General features: G+C 46.5%; 14 protein-coding genes and 2 non-coding genes; 5 read left to right on the top strand and 11 right to left on the bottom strand.

The window, feature by feature from the left end:
- Nucleotides 1–110: 110 nt before the first annotated feature.
- Nucleotides 111–1,151, top strand: FFUJ_12858 (PIG3-like NADPH quinone oxidoreductase; the record flags this gene model as incomplete). Its single annotated transcript, XM_023582513.1, has 1 exon — nucleotides 111–1,151. The coding sequence occupies one exon, from the start codon at nucleotides 111–113 to the stop codon at nucleotides 1,149–1,151; it is 1,041 nt and encodes a 346-aa protein (XP_023435038.1).
- A 270-nt stretch (nucleotides 1,152–1,421) lies between these two features.
- On the top strand, nucleotides 1,422–1,493 carry tRNA. The gene has a single exon. It is a non-coding gene (tRNA).
- Nucleotides 1,494–1,624: 131 nt separating this feature from the next.
- On the bottom strand, nucleotides 1,625–2,760 carry FFUJ_12859 (uncharacterized protein; the record flags this gene model as incomplete). XM_023582514.1 has 2 exons in its annotated part: nucleotides 1,625–2,395; nucleotides 2,446–2,760. The coding sequence occupies 2 exons, from the start codon at nucleotides 2,758–2,760 to the stop codon at nucleotides 1,625–1,627; spliced, it is 1,086 nt and encodes a 361-aa protein (XP_023435039.1).
- Nucleotides 2,761–3,793: 1,033 nt separating this feature from the next.
- Nucleotides 3,794–4,237, bottom strand: FFUJ_12860 (uncharacterized protein; the record flags this gene model as incomplete). The annotated part of the gene is made up of 1 exon (XM_023582515.1): nucleotides 3,794–4,237. One exon carries the CDS (start codon nucleotides 4,235–4,237, stop codon nucleotides 3,794–3,796), a length of 444 nt encoding a protein of 147 aa, XP_023435040.1.
- A 701-nt stretch (nucleotides 4,238–4,938) lies between these two features.
- FFUJ_12861 (uncharacterized protein) lies at nucleotides 4,939–5,730 on the bottom strand (the record flags this gene model as incomplete). The annotated part of the gene is made up of 1 exon (XM_023582517.1): nucleotides 4,939–5,730. The coding sequence occupies one exon, from the start codon at nucleotides 5,728–5,730 to the stop codon at nucleotides 4,939–4,941; it is 792 nt and encodes a 263-aa protein (XP_023435041.1).
- Nucleotides 5,731–6,720: 990 nt separating this feature from the next.
- FFUJ_12862 (uncharacterized protein) lies at nucleotides 6,721–7,170 on the bottom strand (the record flags this gene model as incomplete). The annotated part of the gene is made up of 1 exon (XM_023582518.1): nucleotides 6,721–7,170. The coding sequence occupies one exon, from the start codon at nucleotides 7,168–7,170 to the stop codon at nucleotides 6,721–6,723; it is 450 nt and encodes a 149-aa protein (XP_023435042.1).
- A 514-nt stretch (nucleotides 7,171–7,684) lies between these two features.
- FFUJ_r9 lies at nucleotides 7,685–7,800 on the bottom strand. Its single transcript, XR_002792825.1, has one exon. It is a non-coding gene; the product is annotated as a ribosomal RNA (ribosomal RNA).
- A 352-nt stretch (nucleotides 7,801–8,152) lies between these two features.
- On the bottom strand, nucleotides 8,153–10,526 carry FFUJ_12863 (related to tol protein; the record flags this gene model as incomplete). XM_023582519.1 has 2 exons in its annotated part: nucleotides 8,153–9,972; nucleotides 10,019–10,526. The coding sequence occupies 2 exons, from the start codon at nucleotides 10,524–10,526 to the stop codon at nucleotides 8,153–8,155; spliced, it is 2,328 nt and encodes a 775-aa protein (XP_023435043.1).
- A 540-nt stretch (nucleotides 10,527–11,066) lies between these two features.
- Nucleotides 11,067–11,687, bottom strand: FFUJ_12864 (uncharacterized protein; the record flags this gene model as incomplete). The annotated part of the gene is made up of 1 exon (XM_023582520.1): nucleotides 11,067–11,687. The coding sequence occupies one exon, from the start codon at nucleotides 11,685–11,687 to the stop codon at nucleotides 11,067–11,069; it is 621 nt and encodes a 206-aa protein (XP_023435044.1).
- A 767-nt stretch (nucleotides 11,688–12,454) lies between these two features.
- FFUJ_12865 (probable feruloyl esterase B precursor (subclass of the carboxylic acid esterases)) lies at nucleotides 12,455–13,400 on the bottom strand (the record flags this gene model as incomplete). XM_023582521.1 has 2 exons in its annotated part: nucleotides 12,455–13,174; nucleotides 13,227–13,400. 2 exons carry the CDS (start codon nucleotides 13,398–13,400, stop codon nucleotides 12,455–12,457), a joined length of 894 nt encoding a protein of 297 aa, XP_023435045.1.
- Nucleotides 13,401–14,976: 1,576 nt separating this feature from the next.
- Nucleotides 14,977–15,744, top strand: FFUJ_12866 (uncharacterized protein; the record flags this gene model as incomplete). The annotated part of the gene is made up of 1 exon (XM_023582522.1): nucleotides 14,977–15,744. One exon carries the CDS (start codon nucleotides 14,977–14,979, stop codon nucleotides 15,742–15,744), a length of 768 nt encoding a protein of 255 aa, XP_023435046.1.
- Nucleotides 15,745–19,148: 3,404 nt separating this feature from the next.
- Nucleotides 19,149–19,448, top strand: FFUJ_12867 (uncharacterized protein; the record flags this gene model as incomplete). XM_023582523.1 has 2 exons in its annotated part: nucleotides 19,149–19,181; nucleotides 19,239–19,448. 2 exons carry the CDS (start codon nucleotides 19,149–19,151, stop codon nucleotides 19,446–19,448), a joined length of 243 nt encoding a protein of 80 aa, XP_023435047.1.
- A 522-nt stretch (nucleotides 19,449–19,970) lies between these two features.
- On the top strand, nucleotides 19,971–20,472 carry FFUJ_12868 (uncharacterized protein; the record flags this gene model as incomplete). XM_023582524.1 has 2 exons in its annotated part: nucleotides 19,971–20,103; nucleotides 20,153–20,472. The coding sequence occupies 2 exons, from the start codon at nucleotides 19,971–19,973 to the stop codon at nucleotides 20,470–20,472; spliced, it is 453 nt and encodes a 150-aa protein (XP_023435048.1).
- A 534-nt stretch (nucleotides 20,473–21,006) lies between these two features.
- FFUJ_12869 (uncharacterized protein) lies at nucleotides 21,007–21,723 on the bottom strand (the record flags this gene model as incomplete). Its single annotated transcript, XM_023582525.1, has 1 exon — nucleotides 21,007–21,723. One exon carries the CDS (start codon nucleotides 21,721–21,723, stop codon nucleotides 21,007–21,009), a length of 717 nt encoding a protein of 238 aa, XP_023435049.1.
- Nucleotides 21,724–22,007: 284 nt separating this feature from the next.
- On the bottom strand, nucleotides 22,008–22,543 carry FFUJ_12870 (uncharacterized protein; the record flags this gene model as incomplete). XM_023582526.1 has 2 exons in its annotated part: nucleotides 22,008–22,429; nucleotides 22,480–22,543. 2 exons carry the CDS (start codon nucleotides 22,541–22,543, stop codon nucleotides 22,008–22,010), a joined length of 486 nt encoding a protein of 161 aa, XP_023435050.1.
- A 663-nt stretch (nucleotides 22,544–23,206) lies between these two features.
- Nucleotides 23,207–23,602, bottom strand: FFUJ_12871 (uncharacterized protein; the record flags this gene model as incomplete). Its single annotated transcript, XM_023582528.1, has 1 exon — nucleotides 23,207–23,602. The coding sequence occupies one exon, from the start codon at nucleotides 23,600–23,602 to the stop codon at nucleotides 23,207–23,209; it is 396 nt and encodes a 131-aa protein (XP_023435051.1).
- Between the last annotated feature and the right edge of the window lie 1,200 nt (nucleotides 23,603–24,802).

The raw sequence follows: 24,802 nt of genomic DNA on the forward strand, positions 1-24,802 counted from the left end.
CCTTGCATTGACATTCAAACTGCCGTAACACATCGCAACGATCGAGTAGAACAGCCAGACTCATTAAACCACAATCTTTCATATCAAAAGGCCACATCTATCTGTCAGCTATGTCTTTCACTATGAGAGCTATACTGATCTCTGAGTTCGGTCCAGTCGAGAACCTGGTCATCAAAGACGTCCCCAGACCGCCAGCAACAGTCCTTGGCACAGCGCTTATCCGCATCAAAGCTTTCGGCGTCAACCATGCAGAAATGCATATGCGCCGTGGGGAATGGGCAGAGTCAGTTCCAATCAGCGGTATTGAATGCGTCGGGATAATCGAAGAATGTCCAGGGCAAGAATTCACTATAGGGACACCGGTTGCAGCTCTCATGGGCGGCCTTGGTCGGACTATACCCGGTAGTTACGCAGAGTATACCGTCGCAAATACTAACAATATAGTCACACTGGGCGAACCTGGAGAACGACTACCGCTGTCTTGGGCAGAAGTAGCTGCGCTGCCCGAAAGTTATGCTACAGCGTGGACATGCTTGTTTCGAAATCTAGACCTCCGGTGTGGACAGAGGATTCTTATTAGAGGTGCTACCTCATCTTTTGGAAGAGCGGCGATCAATCTCGCTGTCGATGCAGGGGCTATCGTCACTGCGACATCTCGCAACGAAGCCAAGTTTGCCATGCTGCGAGACCTCGGAGTCGCGGAAACAGTCCTCGAAACGCCCAACCTGAGCCAACACCTACATGCAAGCGGGGAGTTCAAGAAGTTCGATTCGGTACTGGACTTGGTTGGAAATAGCACAATTGTCGACTCACTGCAACTAGTCCGTCGAGATGGTCGGATCTGCTTGGCAGGATGGCTAGGAGGGTTAGATCCCATCAAGGGACCAGCAGGGCCTGACGAGTCGCGGGGATTCAATCCGCTGCTACAAATGGCAAGTGGAGTTCACTTGAGCTTTTTTGGTAGTTTTGTGTTTGGGACAGAAGAGTTCCCAGTGTCTGACGTCCCGTTGAGGAGTATTATGCTCAAGGTGGCCAAAGGGAAGATTGATGCAAAGCCTTGGAGGGTGTTTGACTTTGAGCAGATACACGCTGCTCATAGGGCAATGGAGAATGGGGATGCTAATGGGAAAATGGTCGTTACCGTTGAGTAGTGTTTAAGACTTCAAGGATGCGCCCTCTGGGTTGCAAAGTCCTGCAGTATTTCACGAATGAACAATGTTGAGTATTGCGATCTGCACTAATTGAACTCGATACCTCGAGTGTCAAACTTTATAGCGCTATGAATGACGACATGCAGCTCAATAGTCATCCCCAAAAGTGACCTCTCCCACAGTTTGCAATCGGCGTCGAGTAAAACCGGTCAGTCTGGAGAGAATCTTGATGTTCGGGAGCGACGAAGATTTTCATCCAATCAGATCGCGCCTCGATGGCTCAGTGGTAGAGCGTGTCACTAGTAATGACAAGGTCCACGGTTCGATCCCGTGTCGAGGCAAACGAGTTCTATCATCGTGTATCAGTTCTTTTTGAGTCTTTTTGCAACTTGTGACTTAGATGCTGACGATACAGAAAGTCAATTTCCATAAACAGGTCTGCAACTATCAAGCTACTTGATTCCATCTTCCCTTCATCTCAGGTAATCTCGAATAACATCCTCAGGGACATCTTTGCCCAAGTAATTCGGCACCCTCTCATACATCTCCCAAGCACTCCTCTTCATAAAATTCGTCTGTTCCCTGACCCATCCTTCAAACTCACTCCTCTCAACCATCTCACCCATCTTCTCCTTCTCAACTAGGGTCTCCAGAACCGCATCAATCCTGCCTCTCAACCTGAGCAACTTCTCCTGCAAGAAAATATTACAAAACGTCGGAATATCATCATTTCCCAAATCTACACTCCGAAGTGACGTGTACTGATCATCCAAGTTCGGATCTGCAAATGCATAGCTACTCACCATGCTCAAACGCTCAGGCACATTCGTCGCGCGCAAAGCAGCATGCTCAGTGCATCCACCTTGCATGATGACTGCGCCCCCCACTCTTGGACTTTTCACCTTGACGATGGAGCCGTCTCCTGTGCGTATAGCTGTCTCGCCGCCTTGCATGCTGCTTGTGTCGCTGAGCATCACGACGCATACAACCGGGACTTGGTCTTTGTGCCAAGCGTCAATGGGTATGTCGTCGTAGCTAGACTTTTGCATTTCTTGGGGTGAGAGCGGAGCTGAGGGTCTTTCGGTAAGTTTGTAGACGCCGGGGAGACCTTCGGGGCCGAGTTGGATGTTTACGAGTCCGAGATCGGCTTCTCGTCGCAAGAGACGGAGTCCAAAACCAGCTGCGTGATCGATGGCAGCTTGGGTCGCGGGATGTTGCCACGCTTGAAGAGTGAACTTTGCAGTCTTTTGCAATTAGTTTAGTTTTGACATTGTTACAGTGACGTGAAACTGACCTTCTCATGACCCGCGATGTAAGCAGGCGCACGATCCCATGAACGGAGATACTTATCGAGAATCGGTTTACTCAGCATCTCGCGACGCAGCATGCGCACTCCTTCTTCCGAGAAGAGCTGAAAAGGTTCTGTGACGCAGAGGTCGGGTGCATTTTCTGGCTGCGGGAGCCCAAGGTCCTGGAAGGTGTGGCGTCGAGTAGGGGGCTGGAAAGCGAGGTGGATGGCGGGATCAAAGTCCGGGAGGCCGAGGTCGTCGAGAGCGGTGAGGGCAGGAGAGGGGATGTTCGCCGGGGCCGGGGCTACCTTTGCAGACATGTTGTAGGATATCTAGAGTTGTAGAGTGGTAGGTTTGCTTGATTCAGAAGTAAGAAATTGACACTGCTGAATGGCAAGTCCTGTATTCCAACTACATTGTTATAGATTAGGGAGGGCTATTTGAGCCTTTTATCATTATTAACAACCTCGTGAATGACTCTTTATCGGCGTCGCTTGCTGAAGGGGGGAGGGGCGTTATGTTAGTCTCTTCTTATATCATTTCCTATTCTGGCAATGGTATCCTGACTACATCGCTGGGCTTATCATCTGACGCTTCATGTCAGATAAGACACCAAAAATAGGGCCGGCAATTGAAACGCCACGAAATTGCTTATCACGCCCACTTCTCCGCACTTACCCCACACGCAATGGTCTCAAAGGTATCTAGAAGTACTCGGGCCTCATCGGGAAAGAAACCTTAACCCTAATCTTGGCTGACAAAACTAATGAGTTAAAAGTGCCTACTAAATCTTCCCTAAATTTACCTAAGTTGACCGAAGTCTTTTCAGTATTTAGTATCCAGTTCCTACAATTACTTGCCTCTCCTGCTCGGAATCGTCTCTGCATACTCATTGAGGAATTTGGATTGTGAAAGTCATGCGGCGTCTGAATGGTGAGTCGTGGTCATCAATCCATCAGGATCCTACGGCCATTACCTCCTTTGATCATCTTGAAGGAATCTGACATCAGAATAGGTAGATGATTTAATTGACCCGGCTGACTCCTGTGAGACTGGGACCTCTCCAAGACAGACGATGGCGACAGTATACATTTAGCCGAGACTGTAGTCGACGGCATCACGGAAGAAGCTGACCTGGAGAATTTAGCAAACATTTTCTTTTCTGCGGTGCACTACATACAGACTGTCTTCTGCTTCCGCGTAGATACCAACGGTCCAATCATGCCAAGAGGAATTCGCCTCTACCTAATGCTCATGTAAAGCATTGCCAATGTGCAACCAACAAAACCAAGCCCTTTTCTTTCCACTGCGCCTTTCAAGAATGCAAATACTTCCAATTCACTCACGAACCGCTCATTCATCAGTGAGTGGCTCAAGACCTTCAGGTCCGTAAAGAAATCTGTCAAATGACGGGGGAAACAACTGCACCGCAGTATTAATGTTGTCCAAGAAACCGAACACCGCATCGCAGAACCCGATTACTCGATCGCAAAGATTTTTAATACCAGTGAATAAGGATGAAATGCATTGAAGAAGATATTGAAGGACCGGAATGAGCATAACGATGATGCAAAGAATCGCAGCGTTGGCCAGGACTGAAAAATAGACGGCGATGACGGCAAGACCCGAGAGGCAGACGCAGCTCGCGGTGGCCAAAACGAAGGAAGTTCCGATGGCAACAGAGTAGAAGATGATGTCGTTGATCTCGTAGTGCGTGTGGAGGGTGAATGAGATGATCCACAGGAGGGAGACGATAAGGACCAACTTGGTGGTGCTTGGGTCGATGAGATTCGCCATGTTGACGTCGAGTCAAAGCGTGGAAAGGAGATAAAAGAGCAGGGTGTTTTGGTTCGGTTCGCAGATGCTGATTGTGATCGTAGTTGCTAGAAAGTGGTGTTGTGATTGCGATGGAGAGACGTGTAGTAGATAGCTCAGGAGTTGGGTTTGTTTGAGGTTCGCAAGCGGTGTTGTTGTTCCGCGTGGTTCCCTTTTGGATGCCGGGACCTTCGTGACTTGATAAGCTGAATTGCCAGTGGCACTCGTTGGCGGTCTGAACTCCGACCAGCAAACGATACGAAGCTTCGCTGCTATGTTCGCCCTAGCAACGCAAATTTCCTGTCGCTGCCACTGCCAGTACGACCTCGTAAAAGCGAGAGGTAACTGTCCATCCTACCTAGTTGTGCATGACCTTGACCACGACAGACTCTGCTTGTTTATCGAGCGGACAACGCAGCATCTCGACAACATATGGACTCATATCTCAATGCACTACCCATGAATATCGTAACCGGACTTTCTTTACATTCTCTAGCTCGTACTGATGAGTATTACTAAATTTGGGACACTCAACTAAAAGGTGATCTATCTAATGTAAATGTCCGATCATCTGCTACAGCCTCTACCTCTTGTTGTATTCTCACTCTGGGCGATTAAGAGCGTTATTTCCGACTCAGTATGCGGAGACAAGCAAAACCGCCGGGACCATTTTCCGGTAACTATCAGTGGAAATACCAAGCATCACGAGATGGTCCAGTCCATACTACAAGGCCCGAGAGAAACTTCCCCCTGGCCTCCTCCCTTCCCTTGAATGGCTCTAATGGGGTTTCAGCATGAGTAATCTTACGAACCCACCAAGCGAGTACCTCTCGGTTGTGAGAAACCACGGCTTTTCCGACAAGGGTCTGTATTCGACGTAGATATTTCTCCTTCCAAGGTTTTACTTCAAATGTTGATCTACTATACTTCCACTCACGACATGGAAGCCAATATTTGCCACCTTTTAAGTGTCTCAGCTGTACGACCTCGACTGTAAAGTAACGGGAACCATCAGCGTAAGGCATGGCTTTGGCTTTGGCGAAATATTTATCGCAAGCGGGGTCCTCGCAGCCGTGAGTAGAATCACTTCCTGATAGACTAATCAGCAGGTTGAACTTTAGACAAGAGCAGTGGAACAATGTACCGTGCTTATGACCAACCATGATTTCTATTTCAGGCGGCTCATACGTAAATTCCGGAGGCGAGTCACCATCTGAGTTGATGGCGTTGATGTGATCCAAGATGTTGACTTCGTACAGAGTCTCTGGGGAGATATCACTGAGAGCTTGTAGTAGATAGTCAAATTGCGTGCGAGCCGTTTGGGGCAAGTTGGCCAAATCAGTGACAGACTGATGAGGCAAAGGCGTGGTAGCCTGCAAACTGCTGGACGAGACTTCATCGTGGCCATGGCTGTCGTCAGGCTTCATCTTCTTCGCTTCATGATCGAGCTCGGACCCTCGACGTTTCAGGCTCATGGTTGAGAGGATAGGAAGAAAGTAATGAGAAGGGCAATGATAATGGTGGGATTTGAAAGAGGAGAGGGAAGAGTAAGAGTCGAAGAAGATGGAAGCAATTTATACCATTATTGTTTTGACTAGCTCTATTGAATATGAGATGGGATCCGTTAATGAGAGCTCCAAACAAAGCCATAGTCCAACATGCAGATTGACAACCTTTGGAACCTACAGTCCATATTGACATGCCTAGTATTGACTCATACCTCAGACTACATTCAATTATACATCAAAGACCTCTTGCGCTCTTACTACAAAGCATGTCAAAGCCGGATATTTATTCACTGGCCCTTTTATTTTCATGCAAGGTTTGCGCGCCTTGTATTCACCCAAAACAACCTAAACAGTTACGCAAAGCAAGCAAGTTCACTTGCATGCAGGGCGATGGTCAAACATCAAAGGACAAATGAGGTCACTGTGGAAGTAATATATCACACAGCATTTCCATGGCCAGTATCGCTTGCTGGTCTAAATTGAAAAGAAATATATATATAAGACCTAGGTAGACTTATGTTTAACTAAGATATCAGAAGTACAACGACATATAAGGAGATACGAGGAGCATAGATTATTTAGAGAAGCCTTTTGATCAAACTACGTATTTGTTAATAGTAGTGATTAAGTTCATGGTGTGGAAAATCTCTTGCATTGTGACCGCAACAAGGAAACACTCTACATGAATACCAAGATCAGAGGCCAATAATATAAGGCATCCAGTAGCAAGTCTGACACTACCAAATGAAACTCAAGGCTTAAGGGAAACATCCAGTGAAGCTCATACAAGAACAAGGCTGGGACAATCAACATAAGCATGCGAAGAACCTTACGGTAAATAACCGAAAGTACTACCTCGACTGTCCAGAAACAAGAATATAAACCATAATTTACTAGGGTGAAAAGAGCGTACAAATAAACACGCAATGCCGAGGCTCGGTTGCAGTAAAGCAGGCTCTAAGTTTCATATGTTTTCGCCATGTAGACCGTCTTCTTGGTGTAAAGCAGTAGGTCCAGATACAAACTTACTCGCACAGCCATTATCCCGCGCTCTCTCAAAGAGAACATCCGTATATTTTTTGCTCTCTCGTAATGTGCGAAGAGTTCTGGCGTTAGGTCGGCAGCGTCGATGCATCGCTGGCCAGCAACGATATACAGGTACTCCTCTAGACGGCCATCGGGAATTTGTGTACAGAGCCGAGACAGCTCTTCTTGGAGGGACGTGATAAGCAACTGCCAGGCATAGGGGTGTCCAGGTGTTGTATTCATATGTTTGTCGGGAAGTAGGAGGGTTAGGGATGTTAGTGTATACCAGAGCAGGAAGAGGGCCAGGTGAACCAGAGTGGCGTGGGTAGATGATAAAGGAGCTCGTCCCCGGGAGGCGTTAGAAAGAGAACCGTTAGACATGGTGGTGGTAGTGGTCTTTGTAGTAGATTAGTCCTGTTTTACTTTTGTCGCTGAGTGGGTTGCCGTAGGCATATAATGGTGTTAGTGGATTTCATGAAAGAGGAAGACAGGTGAGAGGTTAAGTATTTATTTATAAAAAGTAATTAGTTACTGCTGTTGCTATAATGAGCGTCTGTTGTCACTACCCTACACTATCCAAAGTGCAGCGAATTAAAACCGCGATTACACACCTGCACCAGCTATCTAATCTATATCAAGACTTCAATAATGAAAGACACCCATCGAGTTCAGCGGCTGATGTATCCAATGATTACCAATTTGACTTCCCAGCGTCAAACCAACACAAGTGTGCATCCAGTTATAGTAAACAGTAATTATTTCAATAAGGTTGCTGGAAACGCTCTACCTGCCTTTTTTACAGCAGCTGTGTTCGTCACTGTACCCCAAATTATTGCCATCGATCCAATTCGATAATAGCCTCCAAAAAGAAGGAACTTAATCAAATTAGCAAAAAACATACAACAGCGGGGATTCGCTGGTCGTCACCGACCCAACTACTGATCCGCCCCTTACAGGCTTGACTATGGGAGAGCGGACGGGATCCCGTATTTTCCTGCAGGTATGGTCGTATGTGCTTAGAGGGTCTCGTAGTAGAGGCTATAGTCACGCGCTTCTCATGGAGAGTCTCCGGGCCGACACCTTGTCACAGCTTTATCCAGGCTGGCGAATGTTCTCCAGCTCACGACTAGCCCATTGTGCCGGCGCCAGTGGAGCAATCCATTAATCGCACTAAACCCAAAGGTTTCCATGGTGGGAAGATGACAGCGCCAGTGAGTGATGTCGCTCCAGCCCTTCCTCACGGCCGCTAACAAACCTCGAATGACAAGTCAGAGTGGGTAGAAAGAGTCTCCAAGGAAGTATTTGCACAAATTGAGCGAAATGGAAATGCCAATAATCTATAATCGTTATTGTAAATTTCTTATTAGATGATGCAGACTGTTTCCCTCTTCCTCTCCCAATTACCCTCTCTGTCAAACACCACCGGACCCAATAGTTCATTTTCTCGCGCTTCTCTATTCTCATCATGAAGATCAAATGTGAAGGTTCCAATTCGGCGGAAAGTCTGAGACAGATCGCAGAACCCCTCAGATGTCAATAGATCCTGCTCTTCGGTGTCATTTTGGATAAGTATTAAGCCCTCGTAGCTCTCCCATACGGCCTGTTCGTAGCGATCGGTTTGACACCAGCCCAATTGCAGAGGAACACAATAAACCTGAACCCACTGCGATGAAGGTATTTCTTCTGGGAGATCGATAGTACAGGAGTTGGCGAATTTGTGTGCCTGTTGGACTCCTCCTGCGGGGCTTTTGAAGCAGAAATCTTCAGACATTTTCTTATAGTCAACAGAGGAGACGATAACATATGCATCATCATCTTGATGTTTTGATGAGTCTTCTGATTGTGGCGCCTTCATCAAGTAGCACTCCCGTAAGTGGCATTCCATCTCGATAAGGCCCGACTTGATCTGCCCAGTTGTCGAGAGCGAGTACCCAGTCTGAGGCTCCACGCAAACATCTAGGATCCTTGCAAGCTCCGTTTTCTTCCCGTTCCAGATCCACGGTATGTATTGCTCAAAGAAGTCAACCTCGCCGTCCAATGACGCCCAGCTCCACGACGGAGCGCGATAATAATCTGGTCGGGTCGGCGAGGATCCAACCTTGGGACGCCATAGGAGGCTCTGCTGGAAACTTTCATCGCGCCACAGACCAGCGGCGTATTCCAGCTCCGATGCACCTTTCTTTGATCCACGTCTTGCTTCAGTGATTCTCTCAACGATGCCTTGTAGCGCAACGAGTGTATCGGAACTAAAAGTGAGTCGAGCTTTGGTATATCTGCTAATAAAGTCGTTCCAAAACTCCGATGGCTCTTTCTCCAACTTTGAAGCTCTCATGAGCTTCTGGCGAAGATACGACAGACTTGCACTCTCGTTCACCACTGTACTAAACTTCGGATCCAAGCCAATTGGAAACGTCTCACTCGCTTCTGTCGTCGCGCAGGACCAGACCATTTGTTTCGATCCAACGACCAACGTGCGCGGTGATACCAAGAGTTCTTGCAGTGCCCACGCTCGACGGCTCAAAGGACTCTCGTTGATGGTGTCGAATAGTAGGCGTTCAGGTTGATGCGGATAAATAGCCCATGGGTAGCTTACTCGGTGATATACCGAGCTTTTGATTATGTTTGCGACGCATGGTCTCACTGCGCGGGGATCGCGACGGCAGAATATTGAGTCTTGTACACTTGATGCCCCGGCTGCTGCGAGGGTCAGAGCAGCTGAACCATAGATGCTGCCCATCTGGGAGGACTCCTTGATCCAGTCGGGTTTGGAGTCTTGAATGATGCAAAGCGCATCAACCCATAGATATTCATAGCCGACATCTCGTGCTGTGGTGATTGCATCGCGGATGGTATTTGGTAAACTCGCCAGAGGGATTTCGTTTTGGAATGGAATGAGGGTTTTTTCCGTTAGAGTAACAGTGTTTTCAGTTCCCCAGCAGTAGCTCAGTGTAATGTAGGGTACTGCTTTTGATGGAATTACGAGTCGCGGTTGTTGAACTTTTGACCCGATGTGGATGAGTCTCGTTGGACGCCAATTCGGCTGTTGTGGTTGGAACTCTTTGCAGATGGGATGTGAGCGATTGCAGCCTTTGATCCATTTCAATGCAAGCTGTAAATTCTGGTCGTTCATCGTCGAGGCATGTTTGCCGGGAATGGTCTTGATTACATGGTTCGTGTCCGTTTCTGCAGCGAGATCAGTGAATATTCTTCCATGCGATCGCAATATTACCTTGGAGTGGTCGCATTCGCAGATCGAATGACACATCTTCCAACATTGAACCTTTATCCGACCTGACCGCCAGCCAGAACTCATCAGGCAGATCGATACCCAATGCAATATCAGTAATCGCCATGTTCGTCCTCTCATCCCAACCCAACTTCCCGCTTGGATCTCGCTCAACAGTGCGATATTTGAAGCAAAGCCGTACAACCTCATCACTGCCTAGATTCTGAAACTGCTCTTTTGACTTTTCATCAAAGGCGTGTGCGATTATTATGCAAAGATGACATCCTGATGAACTTGTTTCGGAAAGAAAGTCGCGCTTTGTCTTTGACCACTTTGCCCAGCGCGATATGTCGTTCAGAAGATCCCAGCTACTAGGATAAGAATAATTGTTTTTAGGGAATTGGGATCTGTGGGTTGGGCAGGTATATGGTGTGCAGCCGACGATGGACATTGAGCATGCGTGGGTGCATGCGTCGCAGAGTCGGGATCTCTCGAGTGGTGTTGGCCGCATTGCGATTCACCTTGTAAAAAATATTATAAGGCTGGAAAGATAAAATATGGAGAAGGGGAGCTAATGAATATGAAGTGTGACGATATATATGAGATGGTGTTTGTCACCTTTTGGTAAGGCTGACTCAATGATTTAGCTCGTATGCGGTATGACTCAGACCGGGTTAATACCCCGGCCAGCGAGTCAACAACCATAGCGCGAGATAGCGGCCACTTCGTATAGCGTATACTACCTGTGTTTAAACTAGGTTAAAGCAGCGACATTGACAGAAATAATTGAGTCTGTCATCAAGTCATCCTAAGGTACTTTATGACTGGCTCAACATAAGGTCAATATCGATAGAGCACGGATGAGTCCAATTATGGTTTAAAGTAAATTCGGATAAAATAATATCACTTGTTAATATAATCCTCCGGCGCTTTGAATACAAAATTGTTCAATAAGAATACCAGGCCACCAATCGCAGATCAGGCAGTTCCAGGTCAATACAGAATTGAATACTCTCGGTCCAACACTCCACTACAGTCATGACGCTTGTATCTATCGATACTCTGGACATGTCCAGAACGGACAAGACGGTAATTTGTTCAGTCCCCCATCCACGTCAAATGCCCACGTAGCCCGTCGATTCTTACGACTCCCGTCACAGTGACCCTGAAACTGATAAATATGCTCATTCCGCTCGAAAGAGGTCCCCGGGGTCGGAGAAGGGATACTCCAGCGACAAGGTGCAAACAACGCCGGCGATTGCAGAGGCTCGCGATCTGGTCGCTCGACGCAAAGCTCCGTCAACTTTATATCCAGGCCCGAAGTGCAGTCGCATATACTGTTGCGTTCCGCAGAACTCCGCTGCATGAGACCATTGCTTGGATTACGTAAAGTGAGAGTCTGAGCTGAGCAGAGATGCGGCTGTAAACTCTTACGACGATCAGTCGCGCTTTTACGCCTGCGTGGGGGAGACTCCAAGGCAAAGTGGGGAGGTATTCGGCCGTTGAGTGCAATCACTGTAGCGCGACGACGCTGTCTTGGCGCCATGAGGCGTGGAGGACTTGAGGTTTGGGTGAAGCTGGGTATATCTGTTGGTGTCTTGGGTCCAAAAGCTCTTGCTGCTGGAGCTGAAAGAAAAGAATTCTTAGTAAGGTTGAGTGGTTGAGGCACCATTGTGAAGAATATGACTTGGTGTGGTATTCTTAGAAGATGTTTTGGGGTTTGGCCCGGTGAGATGGATCATGATGAAACGCCTCATTATATCATTTTCGATGTTTAACGCTTTGGCAAAAGAAATGTAGCCGTTGTAAGCAAGCATTTTGTTTACTTATGCTGAGTTTGATGACGAAATTAAAGATTATAATGAAGTTCAGAGTTGGTTCATGCACTCATGAACCTCATTCCAACTATTTCATTTTTTAAGGCTGCTTTGCACAGGCCGGGAACGCTGAGTCTTGCGTTTCAGAGCATTTTGAGTTTGAACTGTGACCTGTTGGTGCGCCCTAAGTACAAATATGAAACAAGAAAGTGGAGACTATGTCTAATCGCATGATCTATTAATAAAAAAGCTTGTTTGTATTTGAATTGACTTTTCTTCTTATCTAAACTATAATTGTGGCTTTGGCGATAAGCTCCTGTAGCCTTGGTTCCCTCATGCAGAAAGAGATGGGGAACTATGATGCGAACAATTGTGGTGAAAGGACAGGCAGCCTCGCCAATGTGAAATGGAGCGCTGGTATCTATATACCTAAATGAATGAATTTGTTATGTACTGAGAAGAATGTAGTAAAAATAACTATGTACACAATTTGCCCTCTGTCCTCCCTCTTTGTTGTTGCTCCTGTTTCTCTCCTCCACTTAGATCCTGATGTCTGCCCTCCCTAACACTAAATCCACATATAGTAGTATGGATACATACCGGGCTTCTCACATTAGCGACTTTAGGAAAGACCGAACCACTTGAAGTCAAGATCCTCGTGAGTAGGTACGACATGTCCGACTCCAGCAGCGGATACAGCAACAAACTTGGTTCCGTCCCCGTAAATCATGGTGGTATAGCCAGACTGAGGAGTGTTAGTCTCGTTGCGCGAGAAAGAAACACCCTGAATCGTGGACCACTCCTTAATCTGCTCAAGAAGGTTTCTGTAATAGACAAGATTATCCGCGGTGCCGTGCCAGGTCTTGAACCGAGGGTACGCCCCGCTGTAGCCGGGATACATCGACTTGACCTGATCAGCCCACTGCTGTCCCGTCTTGATGATCTTCCCGTCGGAGCAGACACGGTCAGAACTAATGGGGCTCGATCCAGGAGATCCAGCCATGCATCCGGCAGCAACGCCAGAGTAGCATGTCGCAGCGGCGAAACGGTCTGGGTACGTAGCCGCGAGAACATTGGTCATCATGCATCCGGAGCTGGTACCGGTGACGTAAACCTTGTTGCGGTCGGCTCTGTATGTGTTGATGATATAGTCGACCATGCTGACGAGAACTTGGCTGTCGCCCTGACCATCGTGCTTGAGCGTCTTGGTGCTGGCGACATCCCAGCAGTTAAAGTCCTTTTGCGATGAGGGGAAGATGAGGATGACGCCCTTCTGATCGGCGAGGGACTTGTACTTGGTCTGCTGGAAGTAGCCTGGTCCGTTTCCACCACAGGCGTGCAGCTACATCGGCTGGTTAGATGAAGGACTGGCAGATTTGTTGGGGATGACTCACGGCGAGCATGACTGCTGGACTGGAAGGGAGGTTGCTGGGGATGTAGGCCTGCATGATTAGCTGCGTGCCATAGGTGTTTCCAAAGTTATTGATGGTCTGGAGCTGAGCCGCAACAAGGCTAGCGCCCAGGCTCAGCTGTGCGAGCAGCTTGCGGGGTGAGGGGAGTCCAAGCATGGTCAATAAATTCTCCGAGTCTGCTTAATTGTTGATGTGTGCTATTCAATTGCTTGACCGCGGTCTATCTCAGCTTTATACCCGAACCAAGTCATGATTCTATTGTCAGCTCAGGTGAGGTTCAAATGCCGGGGTCAAATACCGCGAGATCCGGAGGCAGCACGTCCGAAGCGAGACCCCGCAGCCGGGAAAAAGAATAAATACTGCATGTCTGTCGCGGGCAGGATCAAATGGTAGACAGCGTCGCATGCATGGATGAAACGAGTATTGTTTCAAGAGGCTATTTCCATCTCCAACTTATCCATCCGAGGTAGTCTTGTTTACCCCGCATATCTGGCGTCATATGTATGAAAGGAGTATGCCGAAGCACACGGAGGATGGTACTCCGCATTTGCCAGAAATGGTAATTGGTACCTGACTAGGAATGTTCTGGATAAATAGGGCGCCGCCCGGATGATTACGCTCCGCGACCGCCAAGAACAGGAACCTGTGCTCTGTTTGACTTGTTCACCGCTACAGGACTTCATCCCACTGTTGCCGCATAATCTCGTGTTCTTTTCTGGAGCATAGTGAGCCGATTTCCTGTAGCCTGAGCAATCACTGATGATACATTTGAGCTGTCTTTGATGGAAGCATTGGCCGATGACTCAGGAGCGTGTCTTATCAATGTACCTAGCTTAGAATGTTACCTAGAGAATTCAGCATAAGCAGGCAGTATCTTGAGACGCATCATATATATAGAAGAAAGGAGATGGGCAAGGAAAGTACCCTTAATGTAAGCGAGTTCGGCGTGGGAACACTTCGAGTGGTAGACTTGCGTTTCTCCTAGATGAAAAATCGTGATGGTCCTCGTGTAGGGTGAAAGGCAGATGAAATGAGTGCACAGCCAGATAATCCCAAGAACCGAAAGGCATCTTGATAAGAAATTTTGTCACTAACTGCGGTCAACGATGACCGTCAAGAAAATTGCTATATTGGAGACCTTGAGAACATATGACCCTTTTGCCCTGAGCTCTTCGCAACACACCTTGAACCATTTCCCATGATGATGTAGTATTCCGACCCAATGACCAGGCACCACTTTGCCGTGCAATACCACAGTGATATATCAAAGAGGCGCATGTGAAAGAGTCCCTCGACGACGAGCGTTGTTGAGCTAGTGAACATATTACTTGCCTTGGTTGTGTTCTTGTTCACCAGCTATTGTTCCGATGTAAGTTTCTTTGTCCGTCCGCAAGTTGTGCACATTCGTACATTCAACTTCGCATTGTTCATTTTGTTCTTTCAACATTTTCACCGTTAGTCACTCACAATTTATCCGTGTTCTTCATTCTTTCACATCCTCGCCTGGATGTTCACTTATGCTGATCTATGAACTACTTAAGACAAAGAGGGAAGCAATTAGGTATAAGAGCTCATAGATATCTTAATACTTCAACTTTACTTTCAGGCCAACTCAACAGGTTAGTTTGCACACAGCTCCAATTCATCATCACCCACTCTATGCCACTTCTTAGAGGGTTAGTCTTACTACTAAGAGCCTCTCGTTTACTCAAAATTACGCAATTTACGAATCATGAATCGTCTCCATCCCAGCTGCAATTTCGAGGCAGAGTTGACGCGTCTCAAGGAACGTGTCACTCTTCTTGAGAAACAACTTACAGATATCCTACCACAAAAGTCATCGGACAAGGTGGCGCCCAAGAAGAAGCGAAAGTTGAATGAAGCGACTGTATCAACAGACGCAGAGCCGCCGAAAAAGAAGGCGCCCAAGCGATCAGAAACAGGGGTCCTAGCTAGTAAGGCATCTCTGCTGACCTGCATGTCTGAAGCAAGAGACGATCCGAAATTGGATCGACGTTATCTCACACAGAGAGGACCTCCAATTACCAAAAGAGCCTTCTCAAAAGCCTATCTCGAGTGGACACTGGATGACATGGATCCGCGGGTCACGCCATTTCGATATCGACACCGGAAGGCCAACGAGTGTCCTGCCCGAGAGAGCTGCAAACACTGGCATATCGTCGACGGCACTGAACGCCACAAGGAAGGAGACATCTACATGCTTCTTAATTGCCTAGACACCGAGTCAGTCGAAGAGGGAGATAGTGGGTGTGAGGGGATCAACATGTTTGATGATGAGGAGCCTCGGGCTAATCGTATTACTCTTCACCCTTGCCGTATCTTCAATTCATTGAAGCCTGACTTTGGTGCGATAGAGGATGAAGGTTATGTGGTTCTTCATTGTCTTGTGCTTGATTATGGTAAGACGGTGGAGGAGGATGGGGATCAATGGAAGTGGATGGATCAGCACGGACGGCTGCTATCGAGAATGTCGCTCTAATGTCAAAGATAGAACTGTAGACTTAGAGCATATAGGGAGGATGGATTAGGCGGTTAGGTAGGATTGGAGTTCCAGCGCTCATCTAGATAACTTTCAATTCATGTACCCGATGTTACTTTCTTGAACTATCTTCTATTGTTAGTTTTAACGTCGTGAAATGTACTGAATAACTCGCATTATTATATTCGAATTAAGGCAACGGTCCAGATCCTACAATAATACCACCACTTATCATGTTCACGGTTTAGTTAATCATTCAACTTATGAAAACTCTTTTCAGAGTCATAAGTGGCCTTCCAGTGGTGTACAGCTTTTACCATCACCCACTCAGCTATATCCTGCCTCTCTCCGACGTCAAACCCGGCTAACTCACTCCAATCCCTGATATAGTTATGGGGCTTATAACTGTCTTTTTTTATGATGATATTTACGCACTATATTAGACTGCATCATGAAAGCTATAATTACTCGGCCAAGAAGCTGTTGTCCTTTATATGGACACTGTATTTAAACCCGTTTGTATAGCGGTCCAATATGCCATAGCGCTAGCAATTGCGATTCGACTACTAGAGATGTATAAGTACAGGTTCCTTACATAAAGCTAAGCAAGAGAGGTAGCTACTTGAGACTTTACCTACCCTGAAGTCCTTGGCGCAGGTTGCTTGGTACATAGGACAGCTTATTTCTCTATAGGTTTCCAAGGGGATCTTAGTGTTTTAAGTGGGGGATTTATATAAAAAGTGCTTCTTTACGCCCTTTTTCAGACCAATTCAGCTATTATTAGATAACACAATTCGTTAATTCGTTATTTAGTTCTTGAAATTCTAACTAATCTATACATCAAGCGCTTTACCCCCTAATATCCATTGATAGATAACTGCATTCTGTATCCCTAAGCTTTACTATTAGGCAGAAACATCGCCATGGACGTTGCGATGTTGAATGGCCTGCTTTTCTCAAAAGAAAGTTAGCCATTTAGTATTGAAGCTGCAACTGCCAATCAGCTACACTAATGCATATACTTCAATGTTGCCTTAAGACCACCCCAAACACTACAGAACTCTAAATCTACTAACGGCAGCTCTCCTCAAATCGCAAAGCCACACATAGTAAGGCTTGTTCCCACTACAAATAGGAATGAAAGAAACAGAGTACCTCATCAGATTTAGGAGCAGCTGGAATTCCTACAATTTTCGCACCGGCCGACTCTTCGCAAATAAACCTCAAAAGCGGTAATGAATTGGCAAAATTTATATGAGAGAATAAACAGTACTGCATCAGTTGATGGAAATTTATTCTATGGTGCAAGCTGACTTTAATCCTGTGCCATTTTCCGCATTGTGGAGTGAGTGGTCTTGGGTCTTTCCCCTGCCATTGGACAGATCTGCCTATTCCATGTAAGATGATTGGGCGGAAAAGCGATTTCAACTGGATATAAACCTTCCTTGGAATGACCCTTGTTAAAGCCGGTTGGACACGATAACGGATTTGTTTAAAGGTCTTTGGGCGGACTGAGAGGTATATGTGCGATGTAAGTTCGGCCTATCGTTGCACAATACTATGCTGAAATAGATTGTCTCACAAAGAGCGGAATCACTACGACTGGGGTTCTGTTTGTGATTAACACAACATGGCAATTAGTGATGAATGGCAATATCTCGGATCTTAGTGACCAGCACTTATCAGGAGACGGTCCTTATTGCAGCGATGCCTCAACAGCACCCTGTCGTCTCTATTGGCTGCTCGTTGTGTTAAAATTGGCCCTAGAGAACTCGCCCAATGTAGCCTATTTTGCTGCCATCATTCTGCTATGTCCGAGCAGAGGTGTCTCAGTGCGGGTAGATCTGACCAGACAAGCACTTGCAAAAGGCCGCAGATGGAATATCATTGCACGCTGCTTCAAGCGTTGGAAATGCTTGCTACTCCTGTAGATATTGGTCCTATTAATGATACATATCCTATTGACAATGCACTACTTCTGATAATATGTGATTAAAATAAGCACGGGTTTAAAGCCCTAAAAAAATGTCATACAGTCTGCTCTGGTATGTATTTCGAGAGCGCGGCTCTGTGGCGTTCGGTGGGTTTGGGGGAGCAGGGTCTCCAATTCTGACACAAGTCTAGCCATGTGGCGATGTCCTATAGAAGCACTAATCTCCTGTAGGTAATACTGAGTTGAGCATTGGAACGGGGAGAATCGACGCTTGTGGTTGATTGAGAAGTTTGTTGCTGACTGCTAACCGCTTGTTGAACATGATGCTAATGTAGACAATTTACAGCTACGCCAGTTAGGTTTTACTCTGCTCTGGGCGTCAGTAAATGCTTGATGTTAGCAGAAATAGTTCTGGAGAAAGTAAATATAGACCGATATGGATGTTAATATTGGCGGATAGCTTTTATCTCTATAGTGTTTATTCTCCTAAATGATTGCGTGTCTGATTGCCGAAGTTCGCTATGATTGTGCTTATTGCAGGAAGAACATATCGTGGCGCTTTGTAATATTTAGTTGATATACCTGCGAATCTAATATTTCCGACTAGTGTCGTCCTGGGCTATTTTAGTAGATAAGTACTGGCATGTATCGGGCAAAAGATGAAAGTCAAAAGAATGCTAGTGAAGATGATGTGTAGAGCCTAAGCTTGATTCAGGCTATCTTAGCGCTAGTACCCTGCTCTAAACTTTGCGACGGACTAAACTTGGGCATTAGCTTAGGGGGTTAGATACCTAATGCCTCTTTCTTTCTTGTTAGCGAGAAAGTGATGGGGTTTTCTAAGTATTAGGATCTCTTTTATAACTATGCTCCTTTTAAGATAACCGTATTAGCCTGTTTAGATATATATCTCCTAATTGTAGAATTTCTTGTTGTTGTAAAATACAATTGTGGCTGCACTTGCGATTTATGTCTATCCTAAATTATATTATAACTCCCCTCTCTTAAGTCTTGGCCTATCGGTAAAATGCTTCTCTCTTTAATATTTTCCGTCTCAAGACTGTATCTGGATAAGATTCATCGCCTGTGGCTGATCTTGAGTGATTGAGGGGCATAGCGTAAACTCTATCGCGATTCTTCAAACCAAGAAATTCGCTAGTGCCGAGTCTATTCCGAACTTCATAGCCACCGTCAAAGCGCTGGTGTGCATGGTAATATGATTCTAGCCACTCACGCAGCGCAGAGAAGAGGCACACGAAACTGGCGCACACCAACACAGCCACTACCCAAAGTCTCTTGACCTTTGGTATGGTGTTGAAGCAAGGTTCGTGGTGCCGGTGGCGTATCTGCTGAACGTTTGTGGAATAGCGTCTCATCTCGTCTTTTGTTTAACTGGGTTCCTTCCCCCATGCCGCCAGCCGAGTCGACCTCCCGGCGAGACTGAGTTGAAGCGTTGATCAGTTCGCTCGTCAAAATGCCTGCAGGGCCGTCCGGTGTTGTTGTTTTGGTATGCGATCAATCACCAGCCATTTGGATCATCAGCTTCTAACAATGGCACACTCAGACCGTCATCTACGTGCTCATCACGCTGTCCGCGATAATTATCGGTGCCCGAATCTATCTCCGATTGGTAATACAAAAGCAGCGCCTCGTGACAGCAGACTGGCTGCGCATTTCAGCATGGTGCACCGCGTTCGCCACCGGTTTCTTCGACATACTATATGCGAAAGAGGGCGTTTTACATCCCGGGATCAACTATACTCTATCTAATTGAGATGCGCCGTTGGAACAGCAGATCAGGTTCCGAAAGGCAGGTGTTTGAATAGCTCACGAGGAGATATTGAGCTAATGAAAGGTTACAGTACAATTGGGTCAATCCTTTCCCATTCTACACGACTTTCTATTTATGCAAGGCATCGCTTCTTGTCATTTATTTACAGCTATTCCCTCCATTCATGGTTATAAGAAGACTGATGGTCTGGATCGTGGTTGTGTATTGTGTCTGCGCCTACATCGTAACCGTTTCACTCCAGCTCTTTCTCTGCTACCCAATCCAACGGAACTGGTACTACAGAAGAATCGTTTCCGAGAATCTTTTCTAATCTGTTTATAGGTCTGTCACGAAGCCTGAAGAAGCATGTAAATACACTTCGTTACTTCTTATGTTCCAAATCAACTGGGTGTTACATTTCGTTGGAAGCATTGCGCGAAAGTCTACCGGCTACTCTTGACACGACATAGAACTGACCTCGTGATAGTCTTCTGTCTGCCGTTCTTCATCATCCACAATCTAAATATGCGAACGAAGGTCAAAGTCAGTGTCTACGGCATCTTCCTCCTAGGCATCATCGATATAGCATTTTCTCTCACGCGCTTTTTGACCATTCAGCTCGGAGACAGCGAAGACTTTCGTTCTTTCACGATCATCGGTAAGTACATCTCGGTACAAGTGCGAACGATCATCTAACTTCCTCTCAGAACTCTGGTGTTCCCTCGACGTGTACATCGGTCTCGTCATCTGCTGCATCCCAGCTCTGCGACCATATCTTCATAGGAAGGGAGTCAACTACAACATCCAGGAATCAGGACGTCCTTCCAAGTCGGGCCATGCGATACGGCGGACCGGCCAGAGCGGATTCGAAGAGATAATTGAGGGGTCAGGTCTCAGGGGCGATGTTCAAGATGATTCATGGTCCGGGTCTCATTCTTGTGAGATTACAGTGGATATGAGTGATAAAAAGCAAAATGGAAGCGATATCGAGCTGGTGAGTATCGAGGTTAGTAAGAGCAGCGTATAGCTTAGGTATATTCAGCATGATTTAATACAGCATTGAGTACTTATCAATTGAGTCGCGTCGATTATTGTCTTTTGTGGAGTTAGTAGATATTAAGTTAGACTGCTAAACATAAATCACAAATAGCTGGCATAAAGCTATAATAAATTTCGCAATGCTGAATTCTATTGGTCCCAGACTCATCACACTAAAGTTTCGTATATTAAAATTCATGAGAATTGATATCAACGTGTAACATTCATTACGCTAAAGCTCATCAAAACTCACCAATCCTCTCCATTTCTGGCCTGGGTTGAATGCCATTGACTGCAGCTCAACGAGGGGTCATCCGCCGCTATGAATAAGAAAATTCTCAAGAGGCCGTCTCAACCAAAGCACTTACGACACATGCCATGCATTAAAGTTATTCATTTGCAGATTGTAAATAAGAAAAATGTGACAAAAGGGTATAAGAGCTCTAGCTACCATTTTTTATTTTATGAATATCTCCGCTAGCACTTGTTCTCTATTGCACTACTAACAACAGGTATGACTTCGCTACCGGAATGTACTGCCTAATCGCATATCTGCCGGTGTCATTATCCCTGGCGTAATTTGTCTTGATAGTTCGACTTCTGAGGCTGCGGAATGCAACCGGCTACTTGATATCGCGTAGTAGTTCCGATAGTCTTTATCGTGGCATGTCTCAGCAACACCAGAGGAGCCTCTGTAAGTGTATGACTCCCTGCTTATTGCATGAAACCAATCATGGCTCGGCAGATTCTCATCTTGGAGTTTCCCAGATATCTGTGGCCGTCCGACACGTATACTTCGCTGGTAGCGAACGGCGATGCAAGAATGATTGGCCTTGGAGCCTAGATGGGTACAGGGCTCGGCTGTAATCCGCACGCTGTCTTGGGTCGGATTGTCGTGCAGTAAAGATGAGCGACTTATGCGTGGTTTTGCGCCTTTAGGATGTATGACTTTGACAGGGTCATCTTCGGATGAGGAATCAGTATTGACATCTTCAAGGTTGAGACCGCTCAACTCGGGTAAAACGCCCGATATACGTTCTGGTGCAAAATGCTTTCCCCCTTTCTCTCGGACAGATCGAATGGCTTCCTCAATGACTCTCATGGGGAGAGTCATTGTTCCAGTTTCATAGTTCATACCGTAAGAAATATCGCAGATGCTTTGATCTAACGCCAGATCTGGATCCGAGTTACCGGTGAATGTGAGCAACAACAAGCCCCCACCTGTTGCATATGTGATCATCTCGGCCTTTGGCCCGCCGAGTCTATTACTGCAAGAACTATAATGACTCAGATCTTCGCACCTCATGATTTCGGATTTCTGACTCTTGTTTGGGGATGAATTCAGGCCGTTGACAAATTGCTGGACAAAATGCCAGTCGATGACTTTGTGCTCACAAAGCCGAATGTAGCCCGTTTTGGCAAGACATTCGAATTTGGCGGCCGAAAAGCATACCCGAGGATGAAAAGCTAGGCAACTCATGCAGAAATCCCAGTCAAGATGGTGTCGGGGGGCAAACTTGCATTTCAGGGAGGCGCCTTTTCTCTCCTAGCATCAAAACCCTCCTGGCACGTAGAACAGGTCTTTCCCTTTCTGACGAGGTCTTCCAGTCCTTTCAACCATACACCTCTCTCCTTGGCCTTGTAACCGAAGCAGTGCTTTTCTCTAGTCAAGGGGAGATCGATATTCGTTAGACTGGCAGATCGACCTGCCCATACTCCTGAGGAGCTGACACACTGCTCGCAGCAATCCTTGTCTGAGAAGAGGTGTGAGTCAAAGGCTTTATCTTGAGTCAGGCGTCTAAACTGTTGGGAGACTTGGCGTAGGGAAAAGAATGCGAACAAAGAGCTCTTATCAGCTCCTTCGTAGACATTGTGAATGATGAGCATGAGGATCTCGTCCGAGAGGTGACTGAGGCCGATGTTACCGACGGGGCCTGCTTCGATTGCTTCGATACAATTAGCTTCTGTTACAGGAGCCTGGACCAGTACAACTTACTTGTACACAGAGCTAGAAACCGAGTATAGAATCTCAGTTGCCTGCCGAGGAGAGGGGAAAACATGTCCATGTTGAAGGGTGAAGATAAACTGTGCGCGGGTGTTTGCGCCGATGCGTGCGATTGCAAGAGAGGGAGATTGATGAGAAGAGTCTTTGCTGGATTGGCAGACCAAGGCATGCCTTTTTATACGCGGCGCTTGTAGGCTCCAGCTCGGTAAGCTTCTAAGATTAAACCTAAAGTTTGATAGAGAAGAAAAGTATCTATCGTGGGACCTATAGGTGGAGCTGTAAAAAAGGTTTCGTGCCTGAACATAGAGTTAGATCACGCGTGTCGCGCAAATGCAGACTCGATGGCGTTGCATTTGCAATGTAAGATGCATCATCTGGGTAGCTGCTCAGTGGGGAATACGGTAGGTGGCGCCGTCCTTTGAGAAAGGCTATTAGGTCAATGGGATAGGAGTAGACAGACTCTACAATTCTTCGTTCGCAATAAACCTTCTCTGTGTGCTGAGCATGGAGGCAACGCGGGCGCAGCACAGAAAGTATGGTAAAATGTGAAAAATAACGCTCTTGATAGTATGAGCTGGACGTGGCTATAAAGCCGGTCATTCCATTATGTTAAGCACTGGGCTGAGAATTTCTAAGCTTGTAGATAAATCATCTTCAATTTGCTCCTCTTAACTGGCAATCTAGTATGTCAACGACTTGTTCTCGTACCCTAACACTATCATTGATCCTCAATGGCGAAGGATATCCAGTTAGACATCGATCCCAGCTGAGGGTCCATCGCGCCTCTCGTTTGTACTCTCAGCTTCTTCAGATCCCGCAGCATCTGGAGTACCTCCTCCTGTAGCAACATGAATCGTTGTCTGTGGCGCTGAGCCAGCCCCCGTTGCCATTCCTCAGTGGCGATGATCACCAAGGCCTCGACTAGCGGGCCAACCTGGTGCATATGCTCCACAAGCGCTGCCATCTCTCCTGGAGTAGGAGTGATAGTACCGCTGCGGTCATCCGAAACAGGCTTGAAAACTCCTAGATATTTTTTCTTTGTTTCTTCAATAGAGCGTCTGAGTTGAACCAACAGGGGATCAATTTGGGTATAGAGATCCAGAAAGGGTGCCATGTTTGTAATGAGAGTGGATAGAGGACCTTTTGGTTATAATCTTGGGCTGCTGTGATGGTATTGTTAAGTGGTATTGTAGTGTCTTATATTCGGTGGCATTTAAGCCTATTTATTCATTGTCACTAATCCATATAAAGCGTTGTGTAAGTGGTATCTTATCGCAAAGCCGGTGAATGTTCAGGAGTTATTGCAAGCAACATTACTGCAAGCGAACATAAAGCATTGCTCAACGCCTTGGCTTGACAAAGGCGAAGCTAGAACAGCGCTTTTTCTTTATTTCACAAATGGATTTGTAACATGAACATCGCTCAGGGTACCCCAGAGGCTGGATATAACGTTGTCTTCAAAGGGCACTTGAACAAAGGCATAACTACCGGATTTGCTAGGACTTGTCTGTCACTACGTAAGGCTTATCTAGAGTGCCAATTTGTTCTCTTGTTTAACTGCTACCTAACGTCACTTTGTCTCCATCCTAGATTGAGCAAGATAAGAATAGCATTTGAGTGATTTGAAAATAGAAGTTCTGGTCTTTGTATACCTGTCGCTGACTCTGATAAGAGCACCTAAATATTTCTGTAAAATCCTTGTTTCTGTAGTCGAGGTTTCTGTTTACTCGCTTTTTTTTGGATCTGTTTCCTTGATGTCTCAACTCATGTGGACCCAGGCATGCAAGTGCAAGGATGCAGCTTGAGACTGACACGGCACGAGGTCTTGTTGTAAATAATCAAATCAGAAGGTCTGGATGAGTTGAAGGGTAAAGCTTACCCCGCCCCCGCAAGCTCCGTTTGCTAGCGGCGGTGCCCATTGACGATGCCGTCTTGGCGATCTAGTCGATCTAACGACCCTTTCCCGTACCCAGCCCTACCTGATCGGGAGCTAGTGGTAGGATTATTGACTGCTAGCCCAAACCAGCTCCATAACGACTAGCGTATGAGATTCGTAAGGCTTTGTAGATCCAAAGCTGTTATCCTCATTTAACCAGAGGCCTAAAAATTGAAAAACGCACATGTGATTTTACCAGTTCTTACGGTATACCATGAGTCCTTTATGACGTGAGATGGAGCGACGGAAACCACTCTCAATTGGATGCAAACGCGCCGTAGCTAGCTGACATGCCTTTTGAGCCATTCTGAATTGGAGGAGAGAGCCCCAATCCCTCAGTGGCTTGGGCCTGGACTAATCCGTGAAGCCACCCGAACT

The sequence above is a fragment of the Fusarium fujikuroi genome, chromosome FFUJ_chr08 (assembly GCF_900079805.1).
Source record: "Fusarium fujikuroi IMI 58289 draft genome, chromosome FFUJ_chr08".
Classification (NCBI taxonomy): domain Eukaryota; kingdom Fungi; phylum Ascomycota; class Sordariomycetes; order Hypocreales; family Nectriaceae; genus Fusarium; species Fusarium fujikuroi.